This window comes from Myxocyprinus asiaticus, chromosome 10 (assembly GCF_019703515.2).
Source record: "Myxocyprinus asiaticus isolate MX2 ecotype Aquarium Trade chromosome 10, UBuf_Myxa_2, whole genome shotgun sequence".
NCBI lineage: Eukaryota > Metazoa > Chordata > Actinopteri > Cypriniformes > Catostomidae > Myxocyprinus > Myxocyprinus asiaticus.
The window spans coordinates 23,577,788-23,604,249 of NC_059353.1; the positions used below are offsets into that span (position 1 = coordinate 23,577,788).

Genomic DNA, 26,462 nt, shown 5'->3' on the forward strand with positions numbered 1-26,462 from the left:
CATCATTCCGATTTCCAATCAGCCCAAAATCACAGGACTTGAAGGTCATGAACTCGTTTGAGAGACTGGTTTTGGCCTACCTGAAGGATATCACTGGACCCCTGCTGGACCCCCTTCAGTTTGCTTACAGAACAAACAGGTCAGTGGATGATGCTGTCAATATTGGACTGCATTATATCCTGCAGCACCTCGACAGACCTGGGACTTATGCAAGGAGCCTATTTGTGGACTTCATTTCAGCCTTAAAAACCATCATGCCTGATCTTCTCTCAACCAAACTGACCCAGCTCTCCGTGCCCACCCCATCTGTCAATGGATCACCAGCTTTCAACAGATAGGCAGCAGCTAGTGAGACTGGGGAGACTCACATCCGGGACCCTCACTATTAGCACTGGTGCTCCTCAGGGATGTGTTCTCTCTCCACTGCTCTTCTCCCTGTACACGAATGACTGCACTGCAAAAGACCCCACTGTCAAGCTCCTGAAGTTTGCAGATGACACCACAGTCATCGGCCTCATCCACGACGGTGACGAGACTGCTTACAGATGGGAGGTTGATCAGCTGGCTGTTTGGTGTGGTCACAACAACCTTGAGCTGAACACACTCAAAACAGTAGAGATGATCATGGACTTCAGGAGAAAAGTTTCGCTTTTAATTGACTATATCACAATTCCAGTGGGTCAGAAGTTTACATACACTAAGTTTACTGTGCCTTTATGCAGCTTGAATAATTCCAGAAAATGATGTAAAGCCTTTAGACAATTAGCCAATTAGCTTCTGATAGGAGGTGTACTGAATTGGAGGTGTCCCAGGGGATGTATTTTAAGGCCTACCTTCAAACTCAGTGACTCTTTGCTTGACATCATGGGAAAGTCAAAAGAAATCAGCCAAGACATCAGAAAAAGAAATTGTGGACCTCCACAAGTCTGGTTCATCCTTGGGAGCAATTTCCAAACACCTGAAGGTACCGTGTTCATCTGTACAAACAATACTCCACAAGTATAAACATCATGGGAGCATGCAGCCATTATACCACTCAGGAAGGAGATGCATTCTGTCTCCTAGAGTTGAACGTAGTTTGTGTGAAAAGTGCAAATCAATCCCAGAACAACAGCAAGGACCTTGTGAAGATGCTAGAGGAAACAGGTAGACAAGTATCTATATCCACAGTAAAACGAGTCCTATATCGACATAACCTGAAAGGCTGCTCAGCAAGGAAGAAGCCAATACTCCAAAACCGCCATAAAAACAGTGTGCAAGTGCACATGGGGACAAAGATCTTACTTTTTGGAGACATTTCCTCTGGTCTGATGAAATAAAAATTGAACTTTTTGGCCATAATGACCATCGTTATGTTTGGAGGAAAAAGGGTGAGGCTTGCAAGCTGAAGAACACCATCCCAACCGTGAAGTATGGGGGTGGCAGCATCATGTTGTGGGGGTGCTTTGCTGCAGGAGGGACAGGTGTACTTCACAAATTAGATGGCATCATGAGCAACATCTCAAGACATCACCCATGAAGTTAAATCTCGGTCAAAAATGGGTCTTCCAAATGGACAATGACCTCAAGCATATCTCCAAAGTTGTGGAAAAATGGCTTAAGGACAACAAAGTCAAGGTATTGAAGTGGCCATCACTAAGCCTTGACTTCAATCTGATAGAAAATTTGTGGGCAGAACTGAAAAAGTGTGTGCGAGCAAGGAGGCCTACAAACCTGACTCAGTTACACCAGTTCTGTCTGGAGGAATGGGCCAAAATTCCAGCAAATTATTGTCAGAAGCTTGTGGAAGGCTACCCAAAAGGTTTGACCCAAGTTAAACAATTTAAAGGCAATGCTACCAAATTGTATGTAAACTTCTGACCCACTGGGAATGTGATGAAAGAAATAAAAGCTGAAATATATCATTCTCACTACTATTATTCTGACATTTCACATTCTTAAAATAAAGTAGTGATCCTAACTGACCTAAGACAGAGAATGTTTTCTACGATTAAATGTCCCCGCATTGCGGTGCCAAAGGTATACAGTGTGAAAGGATGCGGTGTTAGAATGTTTCAGAAAGTTGCTTAGCAACACAAAACCAATCAAATAAAGCCTCAGTACTTACTTCATTTAATATTAATTTGCTTTGTACAAATGCTAAACTTCCACGTGCTGTTTTCGTTCTCCATCTGAGGGAAACAGGTAAGTGTCATACAGTGATGGCAAACAGGATAACTGGTGTGATGATACACTATGTTGCCAAAAGTATTCGCTCATCTGCCTTTAGACGCATATGAACTTAAATGACATCCCATTCTTAATCCATAGGGTTTAATATGATGTCGGCCCACCCTTTGCAGCTATAACAGCTTCAACTCTTCTGGGAAGGCTTTCCACAAGGTTTAGGAGTGTGTTTATGGGAATTTTTGACCATTCTTCCAGAAGTGCATTTGTGAGGTCAGACACTGATGTTGGACGAGAAGGCCTGGCTCGCAGTCTTCGCTCTAATTCATCCCAAAGGTGCTCTATCGGGTTGAGGTCAGGACTCTGTGCAGGCCAGTCAAGTTCTTCCACACCAAACTCGCTCATCCATGTCTTTATGGACCTTGCTTTGTGCACTGGTGCGCAGTCATGTTGGAACAGGAAGGGGCCATCCCCAAACTGTTCCCACAAAGTTGGGAGCATGGAATTGTCCAAAATCTCTTGGTATTCTGAATCATTCAGAGTTCCTTTCACTGGAACTAAGGGGCCAAGCCCAGCTCCTGAAAAACAACCCCACACCATAATCCCCCCTCCACCAAACTTCACAGTTGGCACAATGCAGTCAGACAAGTACCGTTCTCCTGGTAACCACCAAACCCAGACTCGTCCATCAGATTGCCAGATGGAGAAGCGTGATTCATCACTCCAGAGAACGCGTCTCCACTGCTCTAGAGTCCAGTGGCGGCGCGCTTTACACCACTGCATCCGACGTTTGCATTGCACTTGGTGATGTATGGCTTGGATGCAGCTGCTTGGCCATGGAAACCCATTCCATGAAGCTCTCTACGCACTGTTCTTGAGCTAATCTGAAGGCCACATGAACTTTGGAGGTCTGTAGCGATTGACTCTGCAGAAAGTTGGCAACCTCTGCGCACTATGCGCCTCAGCATCCGCTGACCCCGCTCTGTCATTTTACGTGGCCTACCACTTCGTGGCTGAGTTCCTGTCATTCCTAATCGCTTCCACTTTGTTATAATACCACTGACAGTTGACTGTGGAATATTTAGTAGCGAGGAAATTTCACGACTGGACTTGTTGCACAGGTGGCATCCTATCACAGTACCACGCTGGAATTCACTGAGCTCCTGTGAGTGGCCCATTCTTTCACAAATGTTTGTAGAAGCAGTCTGCATGCCTAGGTGCTTCATTTTATACACCTGTGGCCATGGAAGTGATTGGAACACCTGAATTCAATTATTTGGATGGGTGAGCGAATACTTTTGGCAATATAGTGTATATTTCAGAAGACGAAATGACATATTTCAAATGACATATTTCAGAAGACGAAAGACAAACAGAGCTGATTTGCTGGTGACATTTCAACAGAAGGGTATCTCCATTAACAAGTTGTGTGTCCGTCCCGAGCTGTATTCATACAATCATAGTTATTGACACCACAAATATGCAAATAAGAACATTTACCTTGGGTTAATGAATGTACAGTGTGAAACTTCGGAACATGAATACCCTGGATTGCTTATTAACCCAGGGTAAAGTATGAACAGTGTGAAACATGAAACAGGATAACCCATTGGTGGGCCTCATGTATTCAGATAGAGGACAAAGGCAGGCCTAACACAGTCGTAAAATCCTAACTCAAGCCCTCACATTCCAAGTCGTAAATTATACTGATAAAAATCGCGCCAAAATCAAACAAAGTGAGTCCAAAAAAGACTACAAATCCCATGAAGCCTTGCTCACTAAAGGATCGAACCCTCAACTCCTATTGGATGAGGCACACAACAGAACGTCCCTCAAACATGACATCATCAGGAGTTGAAATACCTCTGAAATGCTTTCGTGATTTGCTTCCAGCAACTTTGTTTGCAACGTGTGGATGCAGCTCTTCGCTGCTCTCAGGTGCAACCTCGTGGCACAAGGAAGTAACATCCGACTTGAAACTGTGGCCATACAATCTCCATCTCGCTGGACAAGTTGAGATTACTCTGTGTTCAACCGAACACTCTAACGGATCTGAAGGAGACCGCCGAGCAATTCACATCTTTATCCGTTTGCCTACAGAAGTGAAGAGATTAAAGATTTCTCTTCCATCTTCAATCAAGTCAACATTTCTGAGTTCTCCGCCAGCCCGCCGAGAATCAACAGCCATACCGCCCGCCGACAGAGCGAGGAAATAGCCTCCCGTCATCACCCGAGCCTCAAGGAACCGGGTCAGAGTTAAAGGACGGAGGAAAACACATTCTACCTGTGTCCTCATGTGAGAAGTGAGACAGGTGAGACAGGTAAACTGAGTTCATCCATTAAATAGTCAAAGTACGCGGGACTGTTTACGAGCCGTCCACCGCGTCTCTGAGCGATGAACTAACAGCTACTTTCTCTCCCACGATCGCGTAATCGGCTTTAGGGCTGTCACTTCTCTCTCTCTCTCGTACTAACCACACACACACACACACATGCAGGCACGCGACCCCTCACAAACATTCTGGCACACATTTTGGCTCGTAGATAGCTTAAATGTTAAAGCCCAGCTTTGTCCCTAAGCTATCGTACAAGCGGATACACGCGGTAACTGGTAGATGCCAGTCGCCATTGACTGGTTTCTCTCCACCCCCATTCGTGGTCATATTCCCTGGCCGGAAGTCTCACGTGACATACTCTCCACGAGAGTCACGTCCGCCATTTTGTGCGTGTCCCTCCATACACACACACACACTGTCACACACACACCTTATGTGTTATAGGATGATTTTTATTTCCATATCTAATCATATCACTGTTTAGTTTGTAGTTGTAAGTCGGAAATTTATTGACTGCGTTGTATTAATTATTAATTGATATTACTGCATAAATAAACTTTGTTTATATTACAAAGAGAAGTGTTTTGGTTTGTTTTGCATACGCCTGTGTCATGCTGACAGGATGTCAGTGCTCGGATTCAAACCTTCATTCATTGTTTTTTTCCGGAAAATCGATATTCTTCGGATGTTGATTTTCCTAAGAAAACAATCTAATATTGAGACTGTTTTAATATTTGGTTATTAGTCCCTGATTCCAGGGTGGTGCCCCGTCAATGTTAATCCTTATCAATATTCTATTGATTTTTGATAATTGATAATTATCTTTGATTGAATTTGAATGATCAATAAGCTAGTGTTAATTTTAATTAATGTTTCATCGATGTTAACAATTATCTTTGATAATTGTTGATTTAAAGGATTTAAAAAAGCTAACATTGATTCTCATCAGTGTTCTATTAATTTTAATAATTCATAATTATCTTTGATAATTATTAATTATTGCTAATAACCAAACTTGCTCCTAAACGTAGCACACTACATTTACTGGAGCCCCATATGAGGTTTTAATGAGTTAGATTCAATTGATTAATTTAAATATTAATTAATAAATACAGAAATAATTATTAATTATTTCTGATAGTAACACTGATCTAAACAACCAGTAAAGCCCTACACCATTTACCCATGGTTTAGATGTGGGATTAAAGTTTTTCAAGTGTGAATAGCACTTATGAAGAATATGTGTAAACTCTGAGTTGTGACTGATAGTAAAGTATGTTACTATGTCATTCGATTCTGAGCATTTCTCCACATTATTCGTGAGAAGGAATGCTTCCATCCAATCACTGCCCTGCCTCATGCATGAGCTCGCATTACAGTGGGGAATTTTAAATTACACTTGGACGCAACAGCGGTTCCTGGCCGGCGCAAGTTCAACAGCACTCATGGAACAGATGTAAAAGGGGATTTGAACTATCTACCTTGGCGAGATCCACACTTCCATCCAATAACTGCCCTGCCTCATGCATGAGCTCGCATTATAGCTGAGAATTAAAAATCACATGCAGACCTGACAGCGGTTCCTGGCCCAGATATGAGAGCGAACTTTTACACTAAACACTGTGGGGAGATCAGAATCACTCTTCAGAATGGACTGTAACCGGACTGGACAGAGCGTTTTTGTGTGCCGAAATTCTGCTACTCGCGTTGACATGAAACAGCTGTTTGTTAAGAGATGCACACATTCCATCACATCTTCTCCATACGTCTGCTCATGGATAGGATAATACGATGGCTTGTTCAGAAACAGAAGGCAATAATGAAAACCGAAATCTAAAAGTCATGTCAACTCTCTTTTTTGTATCCTTTACATCGTAAGTCACCAAGATTTAGGCCTACAGGGTTTACTGGTGCTCTATTGTCAAGACAACAGAGTTGAAATATTGGATAACTTTACACAGACATTATACAGAAGTTAGTAAGTGATTATATCACACAAAAATAATTTTAACACATATTATGTTGAAGTATCGAAGCTGCACTTTTGAAATAGTATGTAGTTAATGTTTTAAGTTTTGGACCCGTTTACTTTGATTATGTGCCTTTCCGAATGCAATTTTTTTCTTTTGAAAAAGAGGGATGAGTCAAAATTATTTTCTGTGGTAATCAACACAATGTCACAAACACTGTCAATAAAGTTTAACTTGTGTTAACCTGAAACATTCCTTGAGAGAATAAATATCTATGAATTTAAACTCTTTCCCCAAAACTCTTTTGCTTTTGTTTCCTCCTATCACATTTTGATGTTCAGCCATCTCAATCATGAGTGAAACTGACTACATTTACACTGACACCAGAAAGTGGCTTATTGCGAGAATATGATTTATTGCGAGAAAGTGGCATTCCCATTTAAATGCACTGTATAAGCGGCATACTTTTTGCTCACATATACATGCGGCTTGGACAGTAAGCAGCTTTCTCGACAGCAATGTAATTTCCCCATGATGCTTGTGTAAATAACAAGCAAGGCATCCGATGAAGACTTTGCTATTTGTTTTTTTCTGTTGCTTCGCTTTATTTCCAGATATTCCAGAGTTGTTGCTTTTTGTTTTCTTACTTTATATTGTGACCTGCAGCACGCTGAATTGCGCTGCAATAGTGGGGTTTCCCTCTTTTGTAAAACTCTGGGATTCCCCCAATGTAGGAGCATGAACGTGAGGGACAGCTGATATTTTACATTAGTGTGTATAAATGGGTATAGTTTATAGTGTATGTCCTTTTCCCACTGTACTCCCAGAAATGTTGAATTCTTTCCACTGTGTTGACTTGTTGTTGGACTGGTCTGTTCATGCACGTGTGTTTCATAAACCTGTAATAACCTGCTTATGCGTTTCTGAGTTTTGAACAACTGGTGCTGAAATAGGGGGGTTTCATGACACTTTTAACTGGATGTGTTTTTGTTTGTTTAGCTGTTATAAATATATTGACTTTAAGTATATTGAATCGCTTAGCAATATTTTTTTAAACTGTTGCTCGGCTATGACATTATAGTTGGCTAAAAGTAGAAATCCCTTATTGCATCCCTTGCGGCAACACTGAGAATGCAACACATTTGTGTTGTGTTATGAATTGCTGTCTGTAACATTTTGTAACCTACCAATGCACATAATTGAGCTTGTGTTGCTAGAAGCATGTTTGTTCACATACTTAGGTATAAGTATGAGTATAGCTGAGTTTGAAATAGCATACAAAAATCCTACTCTTACTATGTCTGCTATATCTTTAAAAGGCAGAAATAGTATGAGTAGTAAGGTAGTAGGGGTTATACCAATACCAATAAGTGACTAAGCTGGTGGATAGTTTTTCAAATCAATTTATTGAATGTTAAAAATAAATCTCAGTCTTTCCTTACTTTGACGGGCACAGACATAGTCCAAAATCAATAAATGAATAAAACCAGTTAAAAATGAATTATTTCAGTCAAAAATGAACAAAATCCCAGATGCAGTTTATTGTGCAAGCGAAATCCCAATAATAACCAGAAAGAAAAAGAATTGCAGGACTTTTAACTTTCAATTGTTCTAGAGTGAAACATAATTTTTTACATGAAACCAGAGACCAAAGGGTTTAACACAGTACATTTTCATAATTACACCACATCCAGTTGCCCCAAAAAAAATTAAACTTCTCTTTTTTTTTAGTTTATTGTGAGAAGCATGTGCTTTACTTTTACTTTTACCGCTGCATCACTTTTTAGTTGCCTAATTGTATGTTGTGGATGTAGCCTTCAATGAAACGCCATGAAAGACTTGTCACCTATATATACGTATAATTACTACATATAAATGCATTAATCCAGATGTTATTTATCCGCTATCCTATTTCTATGTGGAAAGAGATTCACTTATTGTGAGAGAGTCAGTGGGATTTACCTTTCCCCTGAAGGATGATCATTTTGTGAAGAATATGAAGATGACAAAATATGAAGAATTTAAATTCATTTAAACAGCACAAAAAAAGACTGCTTTAAAAATATGAAAAAAATAAAAGAGATCACCATGAAATTATGAAGAATCAAAACATGATTTACACAGCACAAGGGATCACTGTACAATTATGAAGAAATCATATATTATGAAGACATTTATACAGAAAGAAGAAAAACTGTGGCTGCTGCAAGTGCTCAAGAGAACTGCTGGAAAAGAATGGGTCTGGATGGCATTTATCCATTTCTACCATCTTGTGGAGTGATTAAGCTTTTAATAATTTCAAATGGATCTTTATTTGCAGGTATTATATTAATCCATCTTACTAGCTGTTTTATTTATAGCCTAATATTATATCATGTTTATATTTTCAAAGAAATTGTATATTTTATGGCTAGAGTTGGTAAATGAAAAACAATTATTGTGTAAGCTATTTAAATAATACAAGATTCTATCTCAGGCCCGGTTCCAGATCAAAATCACAGAGGGTGCTTCTGAAAATAGTCGGGGTGCTCTGTATAAAGTGGAGATGTATCGTAATTACACATTTTTTAAATATATTAAATCATGTTTAAATGCTACTAAAACAATGTAAATAACAGTTTTTTATGTACAAAACATTTATTGCTTCATTTTCTTTTTTTTCACATGATCTGTCGCTGAAAATGACAGCAAAATGCTGTGTGTGCAGATTAGGATATACTGATTTGCACAATCATACACGTTTATACGTTTTGATGCAGCAATTGTGTGTTCACAAACTGCAGGGATTCAAGGAAATCTGTTTGCCAATTTACAGTATTAGACTTAAATATTCAATTGAACAGAGGTGTGCAATTGTGTTGGTACAGGGGCCACATCAGCTAAGTAGAACATGAAAGAGAGAAGATAAAAATTTCTGCATAGTTTTATCTTTTAATCCCATAAGTAGTAGTGCACTCATGCACTCAATGAATGATGCACAATTTTCTGAAGTGTATTCTGATGGGGACCATTCTGCGATTGCTTGAAGTTTTGCAGCTACATTTCTATCACGTGTTAGTAAAACTGCAATTTAACACTCTACATCAGGAGTCTGGTTTAATAGTAAAATTAAATATTCAGAAATTATAGATTCTAAAGGCTTATTTTAATGTTGGCCGCAAAGTGGACACATTTGTTTGATTCTCAGAACATTATCAACCTGTTTCCACGCTCATGGGTCATGATGTGGGTCTTGTCAATGGTTTATTTGGCATCCCATTCAGCACACAACTGAATAAAACAGGCTGCATGACACTGATAAATGATTACTGCCAGAGTAACATTCACATACAGGTGTGAGTGTCTTAAGAATTTTACAAATAACACAAAGAACAAACATATTCCTCTCTCGCTTGGTTTTGCTCGCATGTCCCCTCCATGTGCGAACGATGCGAAGATATATTGGGATTTTACTAAAGTTCATCACTGAAAAGGTTTGCTCGCAGACTTGGCACTAAACAGCACACGCAGCATCACGAATGGACACAGAGTGGCTGCATCACACTTTTCTTTCAGCATAATATTGCACTTTTGAGCACTTTAAGGTTTTTTTCCGAAGAGGAGAGAGAGAGAGTGCGCGCATTCACATGCATGGTTGCCAGATTGCATAAATTAAGTATGACATAAGGTGAAATATTTCCTATTTGTGCAAGTGTAAATATCTGATTGGGGTGTTGCATCTAGTATCTGGCAACCCTGAGAATATTAAAAGCTTATGGATGCGCGATAGGTCCCAAAGACAGATAAATGAAAGATCTAAAAAAATGTTCACGATAAATCGACCCACGGGCAGCAGTTTCCCCTGGTCTGCAATTGAGGGTGCTCTAAGGTTCGTTTGAGGGTGCTTAGCACCCTCAAGCACCCCCGTAGAACCGAGCCTGCTCCATCTACCGAAAATCTATATTTAGACTCTCAAATAAATAAATAATTTATCATGAAGAGTCGATTTTGTGGATTTCTAAGATTTATTTCTTTAAAGTGCTCTTTAAGAGTGACAGGATATTGACTACTCACAGGAGATTGGTTCAGTATCTGTTAGAATACTGTTACCAGAACAAAACCTGATGGAGCAGGAGTTGCTATGGTGTTGAACACCAGTAAAGACAGACCCACTTTCATGGTACCTAAAACCCAGAGTTGATGCAAACTAAACTAAAACTTACCTGGCTAGCCACCTAAAGCGGCTTCATGGTATAGGCCCCAGGTCCCCTTGTTTCTCTCATGAGATTTGGCAACACTGGAACTGGTATATCACCCACCCTTAGCACTCAGTATTGTCATTTTAAAAGAACGCTATTAACCGTTTATTTTTTCTAACCTGTTACCAATTGGAAAGGAGGCCACGGAACACCAGAACCAGAATGAAAAAAAACAGTTCAGTTTCTCAGAACAAACTGAAATTTTTTAACCCTGCATTTAACTATGAACAAGCCTGAAAAACACCAGTGACTCCTATAAAAATGTCTGTGCTTTCAGCTCATACATAGATAAAAGAGAAACAAAACCACCACTCTTACACTTGTTTACATTGTATTACAATATAAACACTATAAATTAATAATTTTCATATAGGCTAATAAATACTGCCATAACTTAGTCATAACTGTCTGGCATTCCGGTAAATCCGATATTATCTAGAAGCAGACTTTTTTCCTTATAGGGACACTGTCGCTCAAAATCAACTTGAACATTAACAAGAAATTATGACTACATTACATCTATTTGACAACAAAACTTCTTCTGAGCACTCTTTATATTTATATATATATATATATATACATATATATAACATTACTGTAACAAAATGGACCCCAGGGAATGCATGGGCTGATAAAATGTATACCTTGAATGCACTTAAAATCACTTTTGAACAAACCATACATCAAATCTAAATACAAAAGAGACATAAGAGAAACATTCTACTGACAAAAAAATGGTCATACCTGGGACCAGGCGTAGTACCATGACCAATCCAAAGAGGGAAGTATTCCATAAATGGAGGTAGACTGAGCAAAATCTTTTCAACGTCAATGTCTTTTTTAAGTGATGTCTCTCTAAGGTTCATCTCACTGCAGTTAGGAATTTTTTCACCATCTTAAAAATAAAGCAAACAACAAATCATAAAACATTAATCATAATAAGAGTTATATGGAAAAAAATAAGTTATATGGAAATGTATCATATTTAGCTTGGGAACCTTTTTCTAACTATGAAAATAATTATTGTACCCTTTCAAACATACACTCACTGAGCACTTTATTAGGAAAACTATGGTCCATCGTGGTCTTTCGCTGTTGTAGTCCATCTGCCTCAAGGTTCGACTTGTTGTGCATTCTGAGATGCTATTCTGCTCACTACAATTGTACAGAGTGGTTATCTGAGTTACCGTAGCCTTTCTGTCAGCTTGAACCAGTCTGGCCATTCTCTGTTGACCTCTCTTATCAACAAGGCATTTCCGTCCGGAGAACTGTCACTCACTGGATGTTTTTTGTTTTTGTCAAAATTCTGAGTAAACTCTAGAGACTGTTGTGTGTGAAAATCCCAGGAGATCAGCAGTTACAGAAATGTTAAACTCAGCCCGTCTGGCACCAACAATCATGCCACGGTCAAAATCACTGAAATCACACTTTTCCCCATTCTGGTGGTTGATGTGAACATTAACTGAAGCTCCTGACCCGTATCGGCATGATTTTATGCATTGCACTGCTGCCACACAATTGGCTGATTAAATAATTACATGAATAAGTAGGTGTACAGGTGTTCCTTATAAAGTGCTCAGTGAATGTATACTGTATAACATGTTATACAATATCAACAATCAAATGCAAAGTTAAGATATTAACCTCTGATTTTTTCCAGCACATATGCCCTGTCAAAAACCTCAGGCACTCCTGGTACACGCACTGGTTCAGAAAAACGCTGATTTGTTGATTGCGCCTTCATGGACACTGAAGCATAGTTTTCATGCTCTGTGCTCTCATTCTGCAGGGAGAAATACATTTAGAAATCGATTCAACATTTGGAGAAACCAATCTGGTCTCACAGAATCACGTTACTCACTGCATTGTTGATGTATTGGTATCAATTCTAAACTCAATAACAAGAACTAAAGTACTGTACTGTTATTAGATTTGATGCTTAGCTACATGTCATCCAAGAAAATCACGATAAAATTTGTGTTGTTGTTTTTTTTTCTAAAGGGAACTTTAGGGAAAAAAACTGCTTTGTATTACAGTAAATATAATTTATATAATTTATATAAATTATATAAATTATAAATGTATTCAGCATTCAGTCATTCAGTATACATCTAAGCTTTTCTAACTTTTCTTTTCAGGTAACAATCTGTCAAGTGTCTTCTCTCAAAAGAGACCAATTGGTTCATGACCTGCAACCTTTTTTGTTTTTGCATATGCCATTTCTTGGGTTTGTTTTCAAAAGGGGGGTGCAGGACAACAGGATAAACTTTCATATTTAAAACTATATTAATAATATTTTAAATTATCTAACAAACTGCACTGTATACCTCTGCTTCAGATATTAGATAAGCCCAGCAAATGGGTGCATGCTCAAAAACATCAATGTCCTCAATTAATCTGTCATCTGATCTTTTTGTAAGGCTGGGTAGCAATTCCCTGAAGAGAAAGTAAAGCCCTTCTACAATGGCAATCTGGAAATATAAGATATGTAACAAAAAACACACATGTAAAGAAGGATCTTAGGAGCATATATTTTTAGTAAATATTTACTTCTACTTGTGCAAACATGAGATCACCTTTTGGACCCTTGTACCAGTCATGTTTTGGCAAATGGTCTGAAACAAGCTCTGGGCTAAGGCGTTGCATCCACTGATTTTTCGAATGTATGTGATCACTTTCTTGAAACCATTTCCACAATTTTTAATTCTCTAGAAATTCAAAAACAGATGATTAGGTTGAGATAAATTAAGTGGTGATGATAGATTCCCATTCATTATTAAAAAGAATGAAAGTTTTTTTTTATCTTTAAAAGAATGAATTTATGGGAAATAAATAGGCTTATTATAATAGTTCAGGTCAAGGTTATCATATTTTATACTATAAATATTATATAGATGTGTGTGTTATGCTATGAATTCCACAAGCAATACAAGAGATGCTTGGCTTTGTTCAGTTTTAATATTTGAAATCACATCCATCAGTTTCAAACAGCTATATCCTTATTTCTGATGTTCTGTGCCCTCAGTTATGATTTATAATAAATATAATATATTCATTCTATCCACATTCAGTTCTGGGCTGGCTGCAGTTATAATGAATGTAAAAGTAGGGAAAAAAATATAAAATAATGGGAACTATAGACATGACAGGATATATGGCCTACAGTTTTGTTGGTCCTAACCTGTATGCATGTCAGATAACCTGTGTTATGAATTTTTTGCATTATTTAAGTTCATCCCTTGTTGAGGTACTTATTTTAATACTGAGAAAAGAGGGTAATCAGAAAAGGAAACTTACAATGCAATTTAAAGCTGAGAAAAAAGCGCTTAGGCCCTTGTCTGTTTGTTTCACTGATGGTGTGATATCACTTTGGCAGAATTCATTCATATCTGGTGCATTGTCAGGCAATGAAGACAAAGAGAAATGCAGCACTGTATCTTCATCAATCCCAAGGTTAAATAGTATTTCATTGGAATTCCATTCATAGTTTCTATAAAAGAAAGCCACATGAGATATTGATTGGTTTGAACCATTTGCACAACAACCAGTCAGTATTGTGAAGTTAGTACTATTTTACTGTCATCCTCTATCCAATGTTATGTTTTTTAATAAAAAATTACTTTAGGTGAAGCACATGTGGCGGAATTCTACTCTCAACTGAAAGTCGTCCTCTCAACTGAATCAATGTATCATGTTTCAAGTCCACATGGACTTCATATCTGCCCTGTTAAAAAAATAAAATAAAATAAAAAATAAAAAAATTTACATGTCTGTCTATATATTTATTTTTATATTTATTATTTCATATTTTATATATATATATATATATATATATACTGTATATACATAAATTCTCATTAGCAGAATATCTAAGTGTATTGCCTTACAACTGGCCTCTATCTGTGAATCTTAAAAAAACATGAAAGCAAAAAGAAACTTCCACATTTTCTGGATAAAAACCTCAGTTCATTATTTAGGTTATGCATCTAAAGAACAGCTGTGAAAATAAAGACTAACGAGCATTACAAAGAAGCCCAGCGTGTACACAGTGATTAAATCAAACTCATATGTTGCTTTACAAATAAGAAATGTTTTCATACAGTAGCAATGTTCAACATTTTTTTTTTAATTTAGCAATATTTTTAGGTTTGCTACTTTTAGCATCACGTGACAGAAGACAGTATCTGGGCCTTCATTTTTCATGTCGTTGACCCGATGGTCATTTGGAATCCCTCTTAAATTTTCTTTTGGTGTAAATATGGCATACAATTCACTCCCATTTTCAATGTGCCTGTCTTTCAGGGACCCTGTGAGAATGCAAACAAAAACTGTGAAGGCAATCATTTACAAATTAACAAATGGAGAAAATCAAAACTGTAATAATTTTAAATCAGATTACAGCTGACTTGGCTTATGGCCGTGAGTTTATTCTGACGCACATTATTATTTAAACCTGTGAGTAACTGAACAGTTCTGTTAGCATGAGTGGTAAAATACAAAAACAGTGTCTTATTTCGGTTGTTTATATACAGCTGACACTCACATAAGTAAATAAGTCAAGTAAACTCTGCAAACAGTATGAGGACTATTAATTAAAACTAACATGTATTGAAAAAGGGATCGTCTGTCAGGGGCATTCCATTAGCAGTAAACAGACACACAGTCATTTGGCTACTAATGTTCTCATAGATGCTAATCCTCAGAATAAGATCTTCCACTGTGTTTTGGGATTGGTCCATATCTATGCAAAAAACAGAAACTCATGAATATGATTACTTCTCTTTGAGAATAACATAAATCAAATACATAACTTCTATATTCTCCTTAAAGGTTAAGAGACTTTGCTTACCAATTATTTGTCTGTGCTCTTGACATTGTGGGAATGAATAATAAAGGCAATATGCCTCTAGTGATTTTGTCACTGATGATCCTTGGCCAAGCCTATGAATGTCATCTTTCATTTTTTGAAATCTGTTCTTCTGAACCTTTGTAAAATCTTATGAGACACCAAGCAGAGTATGTAATGTATTAATAAAAAATAAAATAAAACTGATTTTATGGTATAGGATAATTAATTTCTTGTTTGGATCACCTTCAAATTGAACACACTCACTAAGCACTTTATTAGGAACACCTGTACACCTACTTATTCATGCGATTTCTAATCAACCAATCATGTGGCAGCAGTACAATGCATAAAGTTATTCAGATTCTGGTCAGGAGCTTCAGTTAATGTATATATCAACCATCATAAAGCATAAAAAATGTGATCTCAGTGATTTTGACCGTGGCATGATTGTTTGTGTCAGATGGGCTGGTTTGAGTAGTTTTGTAACTGCTGATCTCCTGGGATTTTCATGCACAACAGTCCCTAGAGTTTACTCAGAATGGTGCCAAAAACAAAAAACATCCAGTGAGCGGTAGCTGTGCGGACGGAGACCTTGAGACGAGAGGTCACGTTGATGAGAGAGGTCAACAGAGAATGGCCAGATGGTTCGAGCTGACAGAAAAGATATAGTTACTCAGATAACAACTCTATACAATTGTAGTGAGCCGAATAGCATTTCCGAAAGTACAACACGTCGAATCTTGAGTCGGATGGGCTACAACCATGTCAGGCATTTTATTAGCACCATAGTGTTCCTAATAAAGTGCTCAGTGAGTGTATATATGTCAAATATGATGGAAATGTTGATAACACTTTACAATAAGGTTGTAAAAGTAATTAACATGAACTAACAATAAACAGTTATAACAATAATAGCATTTATACATCTTGTTTACTGTTCATTTCTGCATATGCTAATGTATTTTCATATGAAGAGTCATATACATCAACATTAGTTCATGTTTTATGAAATAACATGAACTAAAAATGAACAGTACTATATTTATAAATTAACATTAAACAAGATTAAGAAATGCTGCCAAAAATGGTTGTGTATTAATGATACCAAATGTATTGACCAACATTATCTAACAAACCTTATTGTTAAATGTTACCAAATTTGGTAGTAATAAACTTTGACAGACAAATCTTACTCATGTTTTCCAAATCTTCATCAGTTACACCATCAATAAAATCCTGCACATCCATAATCCCAAATTCACGGAATTGGTTATAAAACATTTCTAGTTTGTTGTTTTCTAAAAGCTTGTATACTTTCTCCATCTGAAAAACACATTGTATTTATATTAGCAAGTGCATTTCATCTCTTTACAGGTTACAGAACATACCAGAATTATGCAATCATGACTTAATTACATAAATAAGTAACATCAATTCACCTTTGAAAAATTACAGGTATGCTATACTTTACCAAATGAATAACAATCTACATTTAGGCATGCCTTCAGAACAGCAGTGTTATTGAGACATTATATAGTAATCAGAATCAGAATCAGAATGAGCTTTATTGCCAAGTATGCTTACACATACAAGGAATTTGTCTTGGTGACAGGAGCTTCCAGTGTACAACAATACAAAAACAATACAAAAACAGCAGCAAGACATAGATAATAATAAAAAATAAAAAATAGTTATACACATACATACATACACACACAGACACACACATACACACATACACATACGTAGTGCAATCTAATACAAATCTGTTATATGTTATGTACAGTGTAAATGTTTTTTTTTTTTTTTTTTTTTTTTTGGTTTGTTTGTTTGTTTGTTTTCCCAGAGGAATGAAATGGCAGAAGAGGTTGGATGTGTTGGATAAATATAAAAAAGACTAAACTGTGTATTGCACATAGTTATTGCTCAATGGGGCAATTTAAATGTTCATGAGATGGATAGCCTGAGGGAAAAAACTGTTCCTGTGCCTGACAATTCTGGTGCTCAGAGCTCTGAAGTATTGGCCAGAAGGCAACAGCTCAAAAAGGTAATGGGCAGGGTGAGTGGGGTCCAGAATGATTTTTCCAGCCTTTTTCCTCACTCTGGAAGTGTATAGTTCTTGAAGGGGAGGCAGGGGGCAACCAATAATCCTCTCAGCAGTCTGAACTGTCCTTTGTAGTCTTCTGATGTCTGTTTTCGTAGCTGAACCAAACCAGATGGTTATTGAAGTACAGAGGACAGACTCAGTGACTGCTGAGTATAACTGTATCAGCAACGCCTGTGGCAGGTTGAACTTCCTCAACTGGCGAAGGAAGTACAACCTCTGCTGGACCTTTTTCACAAAGGAGTCAATGTGTGTCTCCCACTTCATGTCCTGTGAGATGGTAGTGCCCAGGAACCTGAATGACTCCACTGCTGCCACAGTGCTGTTTAGAATGGTGAGGGGAGTCAGAGTTGGGGTGTTCCTCCTAAAGTCCACAATCGTCTCCACCGTTTTGAGCGTGCTCAGCTCAAGGTTGTTTTGACTGCACCAGACAGCCAGCTGTTCAACCTCCCTTCTGTATGCAGACTCATCGTCATCTCGGATGAGGCCGATGACAGTGGTATAGTCTGCAAACTTCAGGAGCTTGATAGAGGGGTCCTTAGCGATGCAGTCATTGGTGTAGAGGGAGAAGAGTAGTGGGGAGAGTACACATCCCTGGGGGACACCAATGCTGATTGTACAGGTGCTGGAAATGAGTTTCCCCTGTCTCACAAGCTGCTGCCTGTCCGTCAGAAAGCTGGTAATCCACTGACAGATAGACATGGGAACAGAGAGTTGGTGTAATTTATTCTGGAGTATAGCTGGGATGATGGTGTTGAAAGCCAAACTGAAGTCCACAAAAATGATCCTTGCAAATGTCCCTGGTCTGTCCAGATGTTGCAGGATATGATGCAATCCCATGTTGACTGCATCATCCACAGACCTGTTTTCTCGATAAGCAAATTGAAGGGGATCTAGAAAGGGTCCAGTGATGTTCTTCAGGTGGGCCAACACCAGTCTCTCAAATGATTTCATGACCACAGACGTCAGGGTGACAGGTCTGTAGTCATTAAGTCCTGTGATTTTGGGTTTCTTTGGGACAGGAATAATGATTGAGTGTTTGAAGCAGCATGGGACTTCACACTGCTCCAGTGATCTATTGAAGATCTGTGTGAAGATGGGAGCCAGCTGGTTAGCACAGGATCGAAGACACGCCGGTGAGATGCCATCTGGGCCTGAAGCTTTCCTCGTCTTCTGTTTCCGAAAGACGTGGCTCACATCATCTTCACAGATCTTAAGTGCAGTTTGAGTAGCAGGAGGGGTGAGGAGGGGGGTTGCAGGAGGTGTTGGTGTTTGTGTGAAGTGAAGGTCAGAGTGGGTGTGGGGTGTGAGATTGGACCTTTCAAATCTGCAGTAGAACACATTCAGGTCGTGAGCCAGTTGTTGGTCCACCACAGGGTTGGGGGTAGGAGTCCTGTAATTTGTGAGTTGTTTCATGCCACTCCACACTGATGCAGGGTCGTTAGTTGAAAACTTGTTTTTCAGCTTCTCAGAGTATCTTCTTTTATCCACTCTGATATCCTTGTTCAGTGTGTTCCTGGCCTGATTGTACAAGACTTTATCCCCACCCTTGTAAGCATCCTCTTTGGCCTGACAAAGATGTCTGAGCTCTGCTGTAACCACGGTTTGTCGTTAATACTGAGTAACAAATAAATTACAACATTATAATTTAATGTACAGTATTCTAAGTTCATTCTTGTAAGCGGTGGTGGGAGACTGTTTTGCATCTTGATTTTGTGTTTTGGGTTCTTCCTGACAAATCCATGACAGACTGTGGTTGGTGGGGGGCCCATCAAGCATGGGCGCCTGCAGTATTTCATCTGAGGGTACGCACAGAAATCTGCCTAATAGCCTACAACCTTATATCTAGGGGGGTCTGGCGGCATGGTCCCCCATGAGATTGTTTTTCTTTTTTTTTCTTTTTTTTTTGCAAAAACAACACCAAAGCATTCAATTCTGGTGACTTTGAGAGAAGCATTTTTAAATTTTCTTGAGTATGAGTAGCGTAGCGTTCATGTAACTATTGGCTAAAGCATTTCTTCCAGTAACCGTTCAGAACAAACGCGTTCTCGCAATAAAAGCAAAACGCACCACAATGAAAAGAGCATCTCAAGATGAGTTTTTATCAGTTGAAAAAGTTCTTTTTAACTTGACACAGCATCTAAAAATGCAGCGCTCCCGTGAGAGATGCTAGAAACACAATGAAACATGATGCAGTTGTCAAAAGACATCCATCTAGTGAATGTTTATGGAGAATGATTGAAAAACATCACGAGCGGTTGCAAGGTTCGGTTCGGTTCGGTTTGAACAGCCCCTTGTTCACATGACACAACACTAGCTGAAGTTTCTCAAAGTTACCTCTCAAAAAGACAGCCTTTTGTTTCAGTTGATTTTCAACTGAAAATTTCCACTGTATCCACCAGCACTGTTTGTTCTCTGTGTTAGTTACTGTACTGTATGAGAACCCACTCCAAATGATTCAGTGAGAGAGCGCTCAGAACTAATTGTACTGAATCACAAATCAATTCAGACTATTTTGCAAACCCGTTTGGCCAATTCACTGAAAAGAACCGACTCAAAAAGAATTATTCATTCGTAAATTGTGCATTGCTGATTCTTTAAAACAGCCATCAGAAATACGGGACACTTCATGATTTATTAAATATTTAGAGAGTCAATGTTTCTCAGGATAGTCAGAGCGCTCATGGTACGTACAGTGCTTTCGGCTGTACAGATTCAGGCGCCACTGCCATCAAGTATTGTAGCACTGAATACCATGATTGTGTTTTAGCACTTTAAAAATTTGATTTATCGTTAGGTGTATATAATTGTTGATGATCAACAGTCTGTCAGGGATATCCAAATTTGTCTTCCCATTAAGTCATTAGTGGTCCGTTTGTACAATCCAGACTTGTATTGAGAATTCAGATAAACGCTTCCATGTGAACACTTGTAAGCGAGTGGCACAATTTTAAATGACTTCCAGTCGCTTTGTTGCTGCAAATCGTAGTCAGTGAAAACGGCCCCCACAATGAAAATTAATGACTTTTGGTCACTTTGTTGCTGCTAATCGTTGTCAGTGTGAGCATCCCTTTACATGTAAATAACATTTACATTAACCAGATTAATTTAAGAACAGCTTTGCAATTTACTACATCATTACTTTTTTAAAATATAATTTAGAAGCAAATAAAGTAAACGCAAATACTCTCATCACAGATTGGTGCACATTGACAGCCTTATTGTGGTATAATAACTGCATGTGCTCAATATCACAGCAATTACAGTAAATTTGTTTTCTTAAATATTAAAGTATAAAATATTTACATATGAAGTAAATATATTTGAGAAGTTACCATACTGGAAGCATTTTAGCAATGCATTTGTGAGTAAATTTGACTATTCCTGGTCTATGCTTTTGATCACTGGCGCTGAACCACATCATAGAGATGCTACCAGGGGTGCCATCTATCTGAACTTGACTACAGTAATACTCTGTTTTGAACTGAATGGCAAGCATTATTGCTTCTGTTGTGAAAGCACACTGTAACAGGTAAAGGTTGGGCAGGGAGGAGGCGGGAAACGGCTGAACAGTCAACACAAAGTATAATGGTAAACTTAAAACCAACATAAACAAACATGCAGCGTGGCCACATGTGTCTCTCTCTCTCCACCGCCGCCTCTGGCTAGTCTATATCCCCCTCCCAGCTGATTAGCCCAATTCAGGATCCTCACAGGCCGGCCCCACCCTCCTCCTCGTCACACACACCCATTCCATATGTTTGCACTGCTTTGTGCCTGACAGGCTCATTGGCCTCAATAACACAACTAAATGGACTGGGATGTTCCATACCCAGTAGAATGGAGTAGTGTATGAAAAAAAAAAAAAAAAAAAAAAAAACCAGAAGCTGAAATAAACATGCTTTCTGTAAAGAATATCGTATCCTGAATTATAACATGATTACATTTTGGCAGAGGCATGTTGATATTTTTTGTTACATCTGTACTTAACCCTCACAATCAGGGCCGCAAGGATTTCTTGGCCCCATAACTTTATATTACTCTGGGCCCTTTATCTATTAAAAAATACAGATTTTAATTAGTTGTGCACAAAAATGTTGTGGGTTTTATTAAAGCATATTGGTCTTACAGATAATACAATTTATTGGCTCGTGGCATTGTATTTTCTATTAATTCTATTAAAAAAACATTTTAAGCAATTCTGTTAACTAATTATAAACAATTTTCTGAAAATGACATGCCTACAGAGGGTTACGTTTCAATATTATCTGTCCACTGCATTTCATTAGGTCAAAGGAAAAGCTTTTTCAAAGGGAAAGGGAAAATTATTTCAAAATTCACTCTTATTTTTACAGTGTAAAAAACAGAATACACAGAGAACAATCAGGAAGTCAATTTCAGCAGAGCATGGGAGTTAATAGCAGCTGTGGTATCAAAATTGGTATCTAAAATCATGAACTAATGAAATTATATAGAATTTGCCTACCTCCTTTGCCATCTTAAAGAATGTTGTTACTTGAAGAGCGTTGAAGAATGATTTTACCTGGGTTGAACACGCATGCGTTTTATAGACATTTTTAGTTTCTGTTTCATTTCCCAGGAAGGTTATAATTTCTTCTAAAAGGTGGGGCAAATAAACAACTGTTGAATAGGAAGAAAGGTCACACTAACAGGACAGTGTACATGCTTTCTTCACTTTTACTTTCATTTATGATGAAGCCACAATAGGCCTACATAAGAGAACAACAAAAGTAAAAAAGAGAAAAGTGGACAAAAAAACAAGGGAAATCCAATGGATGTTTCAAATCTGGGGTAAAATATAAACAGTACATTTGGCAATTACAAAAAGTTTAAGCTTTTCAAAGACACATAAATAAAACATTTTGCATAGAAGATGAGATAATTTATATATTTTTTTCTTCTTAAGTTAATATACTTGCAATAACTTATGTACATTCAAAAACTGCATCAAAACAACCTTTTTATTAAATTAAAATTTCTATTGATTCATAAACATATAACAAAATTTAAAAAACAACATATATATACATTGAATCAACATTTAAAACCACCTAATTTTAAACAAATTTCCATATTTATATTTAACAAATCTATAAGCAAGTAAAAGAGAGAATGGGAGTGTCATGTTTTTATTTTGGAAATGTTTTGTTCCCCCATCAATGGTTTCATGTGCCTGTCCATTTCCCTGTCCTGAGAGTTGACATCTGTGTCTTGTTTTTCCAATTAGTTTGTTTATATCCTGTGACGAGGAGGAGGGCGGGGCCGGGCCGTGACTATGCACGTCCGGCCCCCAATCAGGCTAATCAGCCAAGGAGAGGGATAAGTGCAGTGGGATGCGGCAGTTCGAGAGAGAGAGCCACACGCAGCTGCAGTGTGTGTGTTCTTTTGTTTCATTAAATATTACTTTGACTGTTCAGCCGGTTCCCACCTCCTCCTTGCCCATTTGAACCCGTTACATACCCTTATGCTGGTCTTAAATGTACCTTTGTACATTTGATTATTGTACATTCATACCAGTATATTTGATTAGTCAGAAGACCTGGCTTAATACTTTAATTAACAGATTTAATTAATGCATAGTATCTGCATTATTCACTATTGTTATTTATCCGGTCATTGCTACTAAATTGATATTGAACAATCAAGACAAATCTTCCCTTTTTTTTTCTATTTCAGTCTGGATGAGTGAGAGAATTATGCTGTGTCTGAATTTCCTTGTGCTGCCTGTATACAGAACGCCTGGCTTTGTATCAGCACCACCATGTGATGAGCATAGAAATCACGATAATCACTTGGCAGTTCTTCCAAGAGTCCTAAGGTCCGCTCCAGTGCCTGCAGGGCTCGGGTGGCTGCTACTGGGTCTTTGTTTCCATATGGATCTTTCTTATTGTAACTAACCGGTGACAAATGCCTCCAGAATACATTGACACCAACCCCAATCTCCAGAGCCAGGGTATTGTAAAACTACAGAGCTGAGGAGATTTAGTCAAACTGTAGCTGCATAGACCACCATGTTGCTGTGTATGCTGGCATTAGTTATTATAACAATGGTTAACAGTTCAACATTACTTTAGGATTAGGAATGTGCATGGATTTTCATCACTCTGTTAATGTTCAATGCGCCTGTATTTGAATACCAAAATCATTCTACATGAGCAATGGGTCACAAGACACCTTGGAAAAATATGGTGACAATCACAGTGAAAAGGAAAAGCTGGGTATGGAAATATTTTGAACTAGAAAACAATATAGTTCAATACTAAATGTGTGCATCTACAGTAAACTTACATACAAAAATTCAACAAGTTAAATGCTAAATCATTAAAAAAATCTAAGTATACCAAAGAGGCTAAAAAACCACAGCAGTGTAACTCCATTCAAATTACAATACTAGCATTCGCTGCCTCACAGAAATGTGAAAGTTCCCGGGCAGAGCACATGTCAGGTTTGGGACTTAAATTACACATTTTTAGTTGGTTAAGAATACTACATAACAGGCAGGGTTATTGTAGTTTTTAAAATTTCACAATTTTTTTTTTTTTTTTATTTTTTTTGTGTTTTGGTTTTGAATTTCAGTTTTGTTTTAATGGTGAATAAATAGTTGTTATTTTTTGAAAATGGCTATTTTTATTTTTTAAGTCTTAGTTTTAGTTTTCATCCGTTATAACTATAAAACCACAAAATAGTATCTGTAACCCTTTACAATAAGGTTGTATTTGTTAACATTAGTTAACTACAGCTGAAGTCAGAGGTTTACATACACTTAGGTTGAAGTCATTAAAACTCATTTTCTAACCACTCCACAGATTTTATATTAGCAAACTATAGTTTTGACAAGTCACTTAGGACATCTACTTAGTGCATGACATGAGTAATTTTTCCAACAATTGTTTACAGACAGATTGTTTCACTTTTAATTGACTATATCACAATTCCAGTGGGTCAGAAGTTTACATACACTAAGTTAACTGTGCCTTTAAGCAGCTTGGAAAATTCCAGAAAATGATGTCAAGCCTTTAGACAATTAGCCAATTAGCTTCTGATAGGAGATGTACTGAATTGGAGGTGTACCTGTGGATGTATTTAAGGCCTACATTCAAACTCAGTGCCTCTTTGCTTGACATCATGGGAAAATCAAAAGAAATCAGCCAAGACCTCAGAAAAAAAAAAAAATTGTGGACCTCCACAAGTTTGGTTCATCCTTGGGAGCAATTTCCAAATGCCTGAAGGTTCCACGTTCATCTGCACAAACAATAGTACGCAAGTATAAAACCCATGGGACAACGCAGCCATCATACCGCTCAGGAAGGAGACGCAGTCTGTCTCCTAGAAATGAATGTAGTTTGGTGTGAAAAGTGCAAATCAATCACAGAACAACAGCAAAGGACCTTGTGAAGATGCTGGAGGAAACAGGTAGACAAGTATCTATATCAACAGTAAAACGAGTCCTATATCGACATAACCTGAAAGGCTGCTCAGCAAGGAAGAAGCCACTACTCCAAAACCACCATAAAATAGCTAGACGACAGTTTGCTAGTGCACATGGGGACAAAGATCTTACTTTTTAGAGAAATGTCCTCTGGTCTGATTAATTTTTTTTAAACTGTTTGACCATAATGACCATCGTTACGTTTGGAGGAAAAAGGGTGAGGCTTGCAAGCCAAAGAACACCATCCAAACCGTGAAGCATGGGGGTGGCAGCATTATGTTGTGTGGGTGATTTGCTGCAGGAGGGACTGGTGCATTTCACAAAATAGATGGCATCATGAGGAAGGAAAATTATGTGGATATATTGAAGCAACAGTATGCATAACAAACCAAATGTGGTTATAAATCATAAGAAAAGTATGCATAGAGTATGCATGGCATTCCTCCAGATCTTGAAACACAGCACATATTGTCTATGCTTTTTAAAGTCAGCAAACAGTGTGCCATTTTATAAGATAAAACTGTAGACAGCTTTGAGGGACACTAAAAGATTATTTCACGTCACACAATCACCAATAGGCTCTAAGAACTCACATCATAGTGTGTCCACAGCTGCAGACCAGGGAAACATACACGAAAGACACTGGAGAAAAACTGCTCAGGCTCAAAGAACTCTGGGATCTGGAGGTCCTCTGCCAACTCTGGGAACTACTTCCTCAAATCAGCAACTTCCTAAAGAACAAGAAGGAAAAGAATATCTGCAAGGGATCTTGCAGTGAATATGCTGGGAGATTTAGCATTTTTAGTTGGCTGATATTCATCAATTCATGCCTTATATATATATATATATATGTATGTATGTATGTATGTGTGTATATATATATATATATATATACACACTACCAGTCAAAAGTTTTGAAACACTTGACTGAAATGTTTCTCAAGATCTTAAAAATCTTTTGATCTGAAGGCGTATGCTTAAATGTTTGAAATTAGTTTTGTAGACAAAAATATAATTGTGCCAACATATTAATTTATTTCATTATAAAAGTAAAATTTTATTAAAAAAAAAAAAACGTTTTTGAAATTGATGACTTGGACCAAATAATAAAGAAAAGCAGCCAATAAGTGCCCAACATAGATGGAAACTCCTTCAATACTGTTTAAAAAGCATCCCAGGGTGATAACCTCAAGAAGTTGGTTGAGAAAATGTCAAGAGGACATGTCTGCAAATTCTAGGCAAAGGGTGACTACTTTGAAGATGCTAATATATAACACAGTTTTGATTTATTTTGGATTTTGTTTAGTCACAACATAATTCCCATAGTTCCATTTATGTGATTCCATAGT

General features: G+C 37.8%; 1 protein-coding gene across 7 annotated transcripts in view; it reads right to left on the reverse strand.

The window, feature by feature from the left end:
• LOC127446948 (uncharacterized) overlaps positions 1-25,855 on the reverse strand; it is a 48,954-nt gene extending 23,099 nt beyond the window's left edge. The window contains exons 1-11 of one of the 7 annotated variants that reach the window (XM_051708319.1): positions 25,707-25,855; positions 16,753-16,882; positions 15,560-15,706; positions 15,314-15,451; positions 14,866-15,017; positions 14,331-14,434; positions 14,008-14,200; positions 13,287-13,418; positions 13,038-13,181; positions 12,355-12,493; positions 11,455-11,605 (exon numbers count right to left, since the gene is read on the reverse strand). In XM_051708319.1, coding sequence (XP_051564279.1) covers positions 11,455-11,605; positions 12,355-12,493; positions 13,038-13,181; positions 13,287-13,418; positions 14,008-14,200; positions 14,331-14,434; positions 14,866-15,017; positions 15,314-15,451; positions 15,560-15,706; positions 16,753-16,882 — 1,430 coding nt within the window. In that variant the 5' untranslated portion in view covers positions 25,707-25,855. Of the gene's footprint in view, positions 1-11,454; positions 11,606-12,354; positions 12,494-13,037; positions 13,182-13,286; positions 13,419-14,007; positions 14,201-14,330; positions 14,435-14,865; positions 15,018-15,313; positions 15,452-15,559; positions 15,707-16,752; positions 16,883-22,149; positions 22,262-25,706 lie in introns of those variants that run through there. The other 6 variants (XM_051708318.1, XM_051708320.1, XM_051708321.1 and 3 more) reach the window with 6 other exon arrangements.
• Between the last annotated feature and the right edge of the window lie 607 nt (positions 25,856-26,462).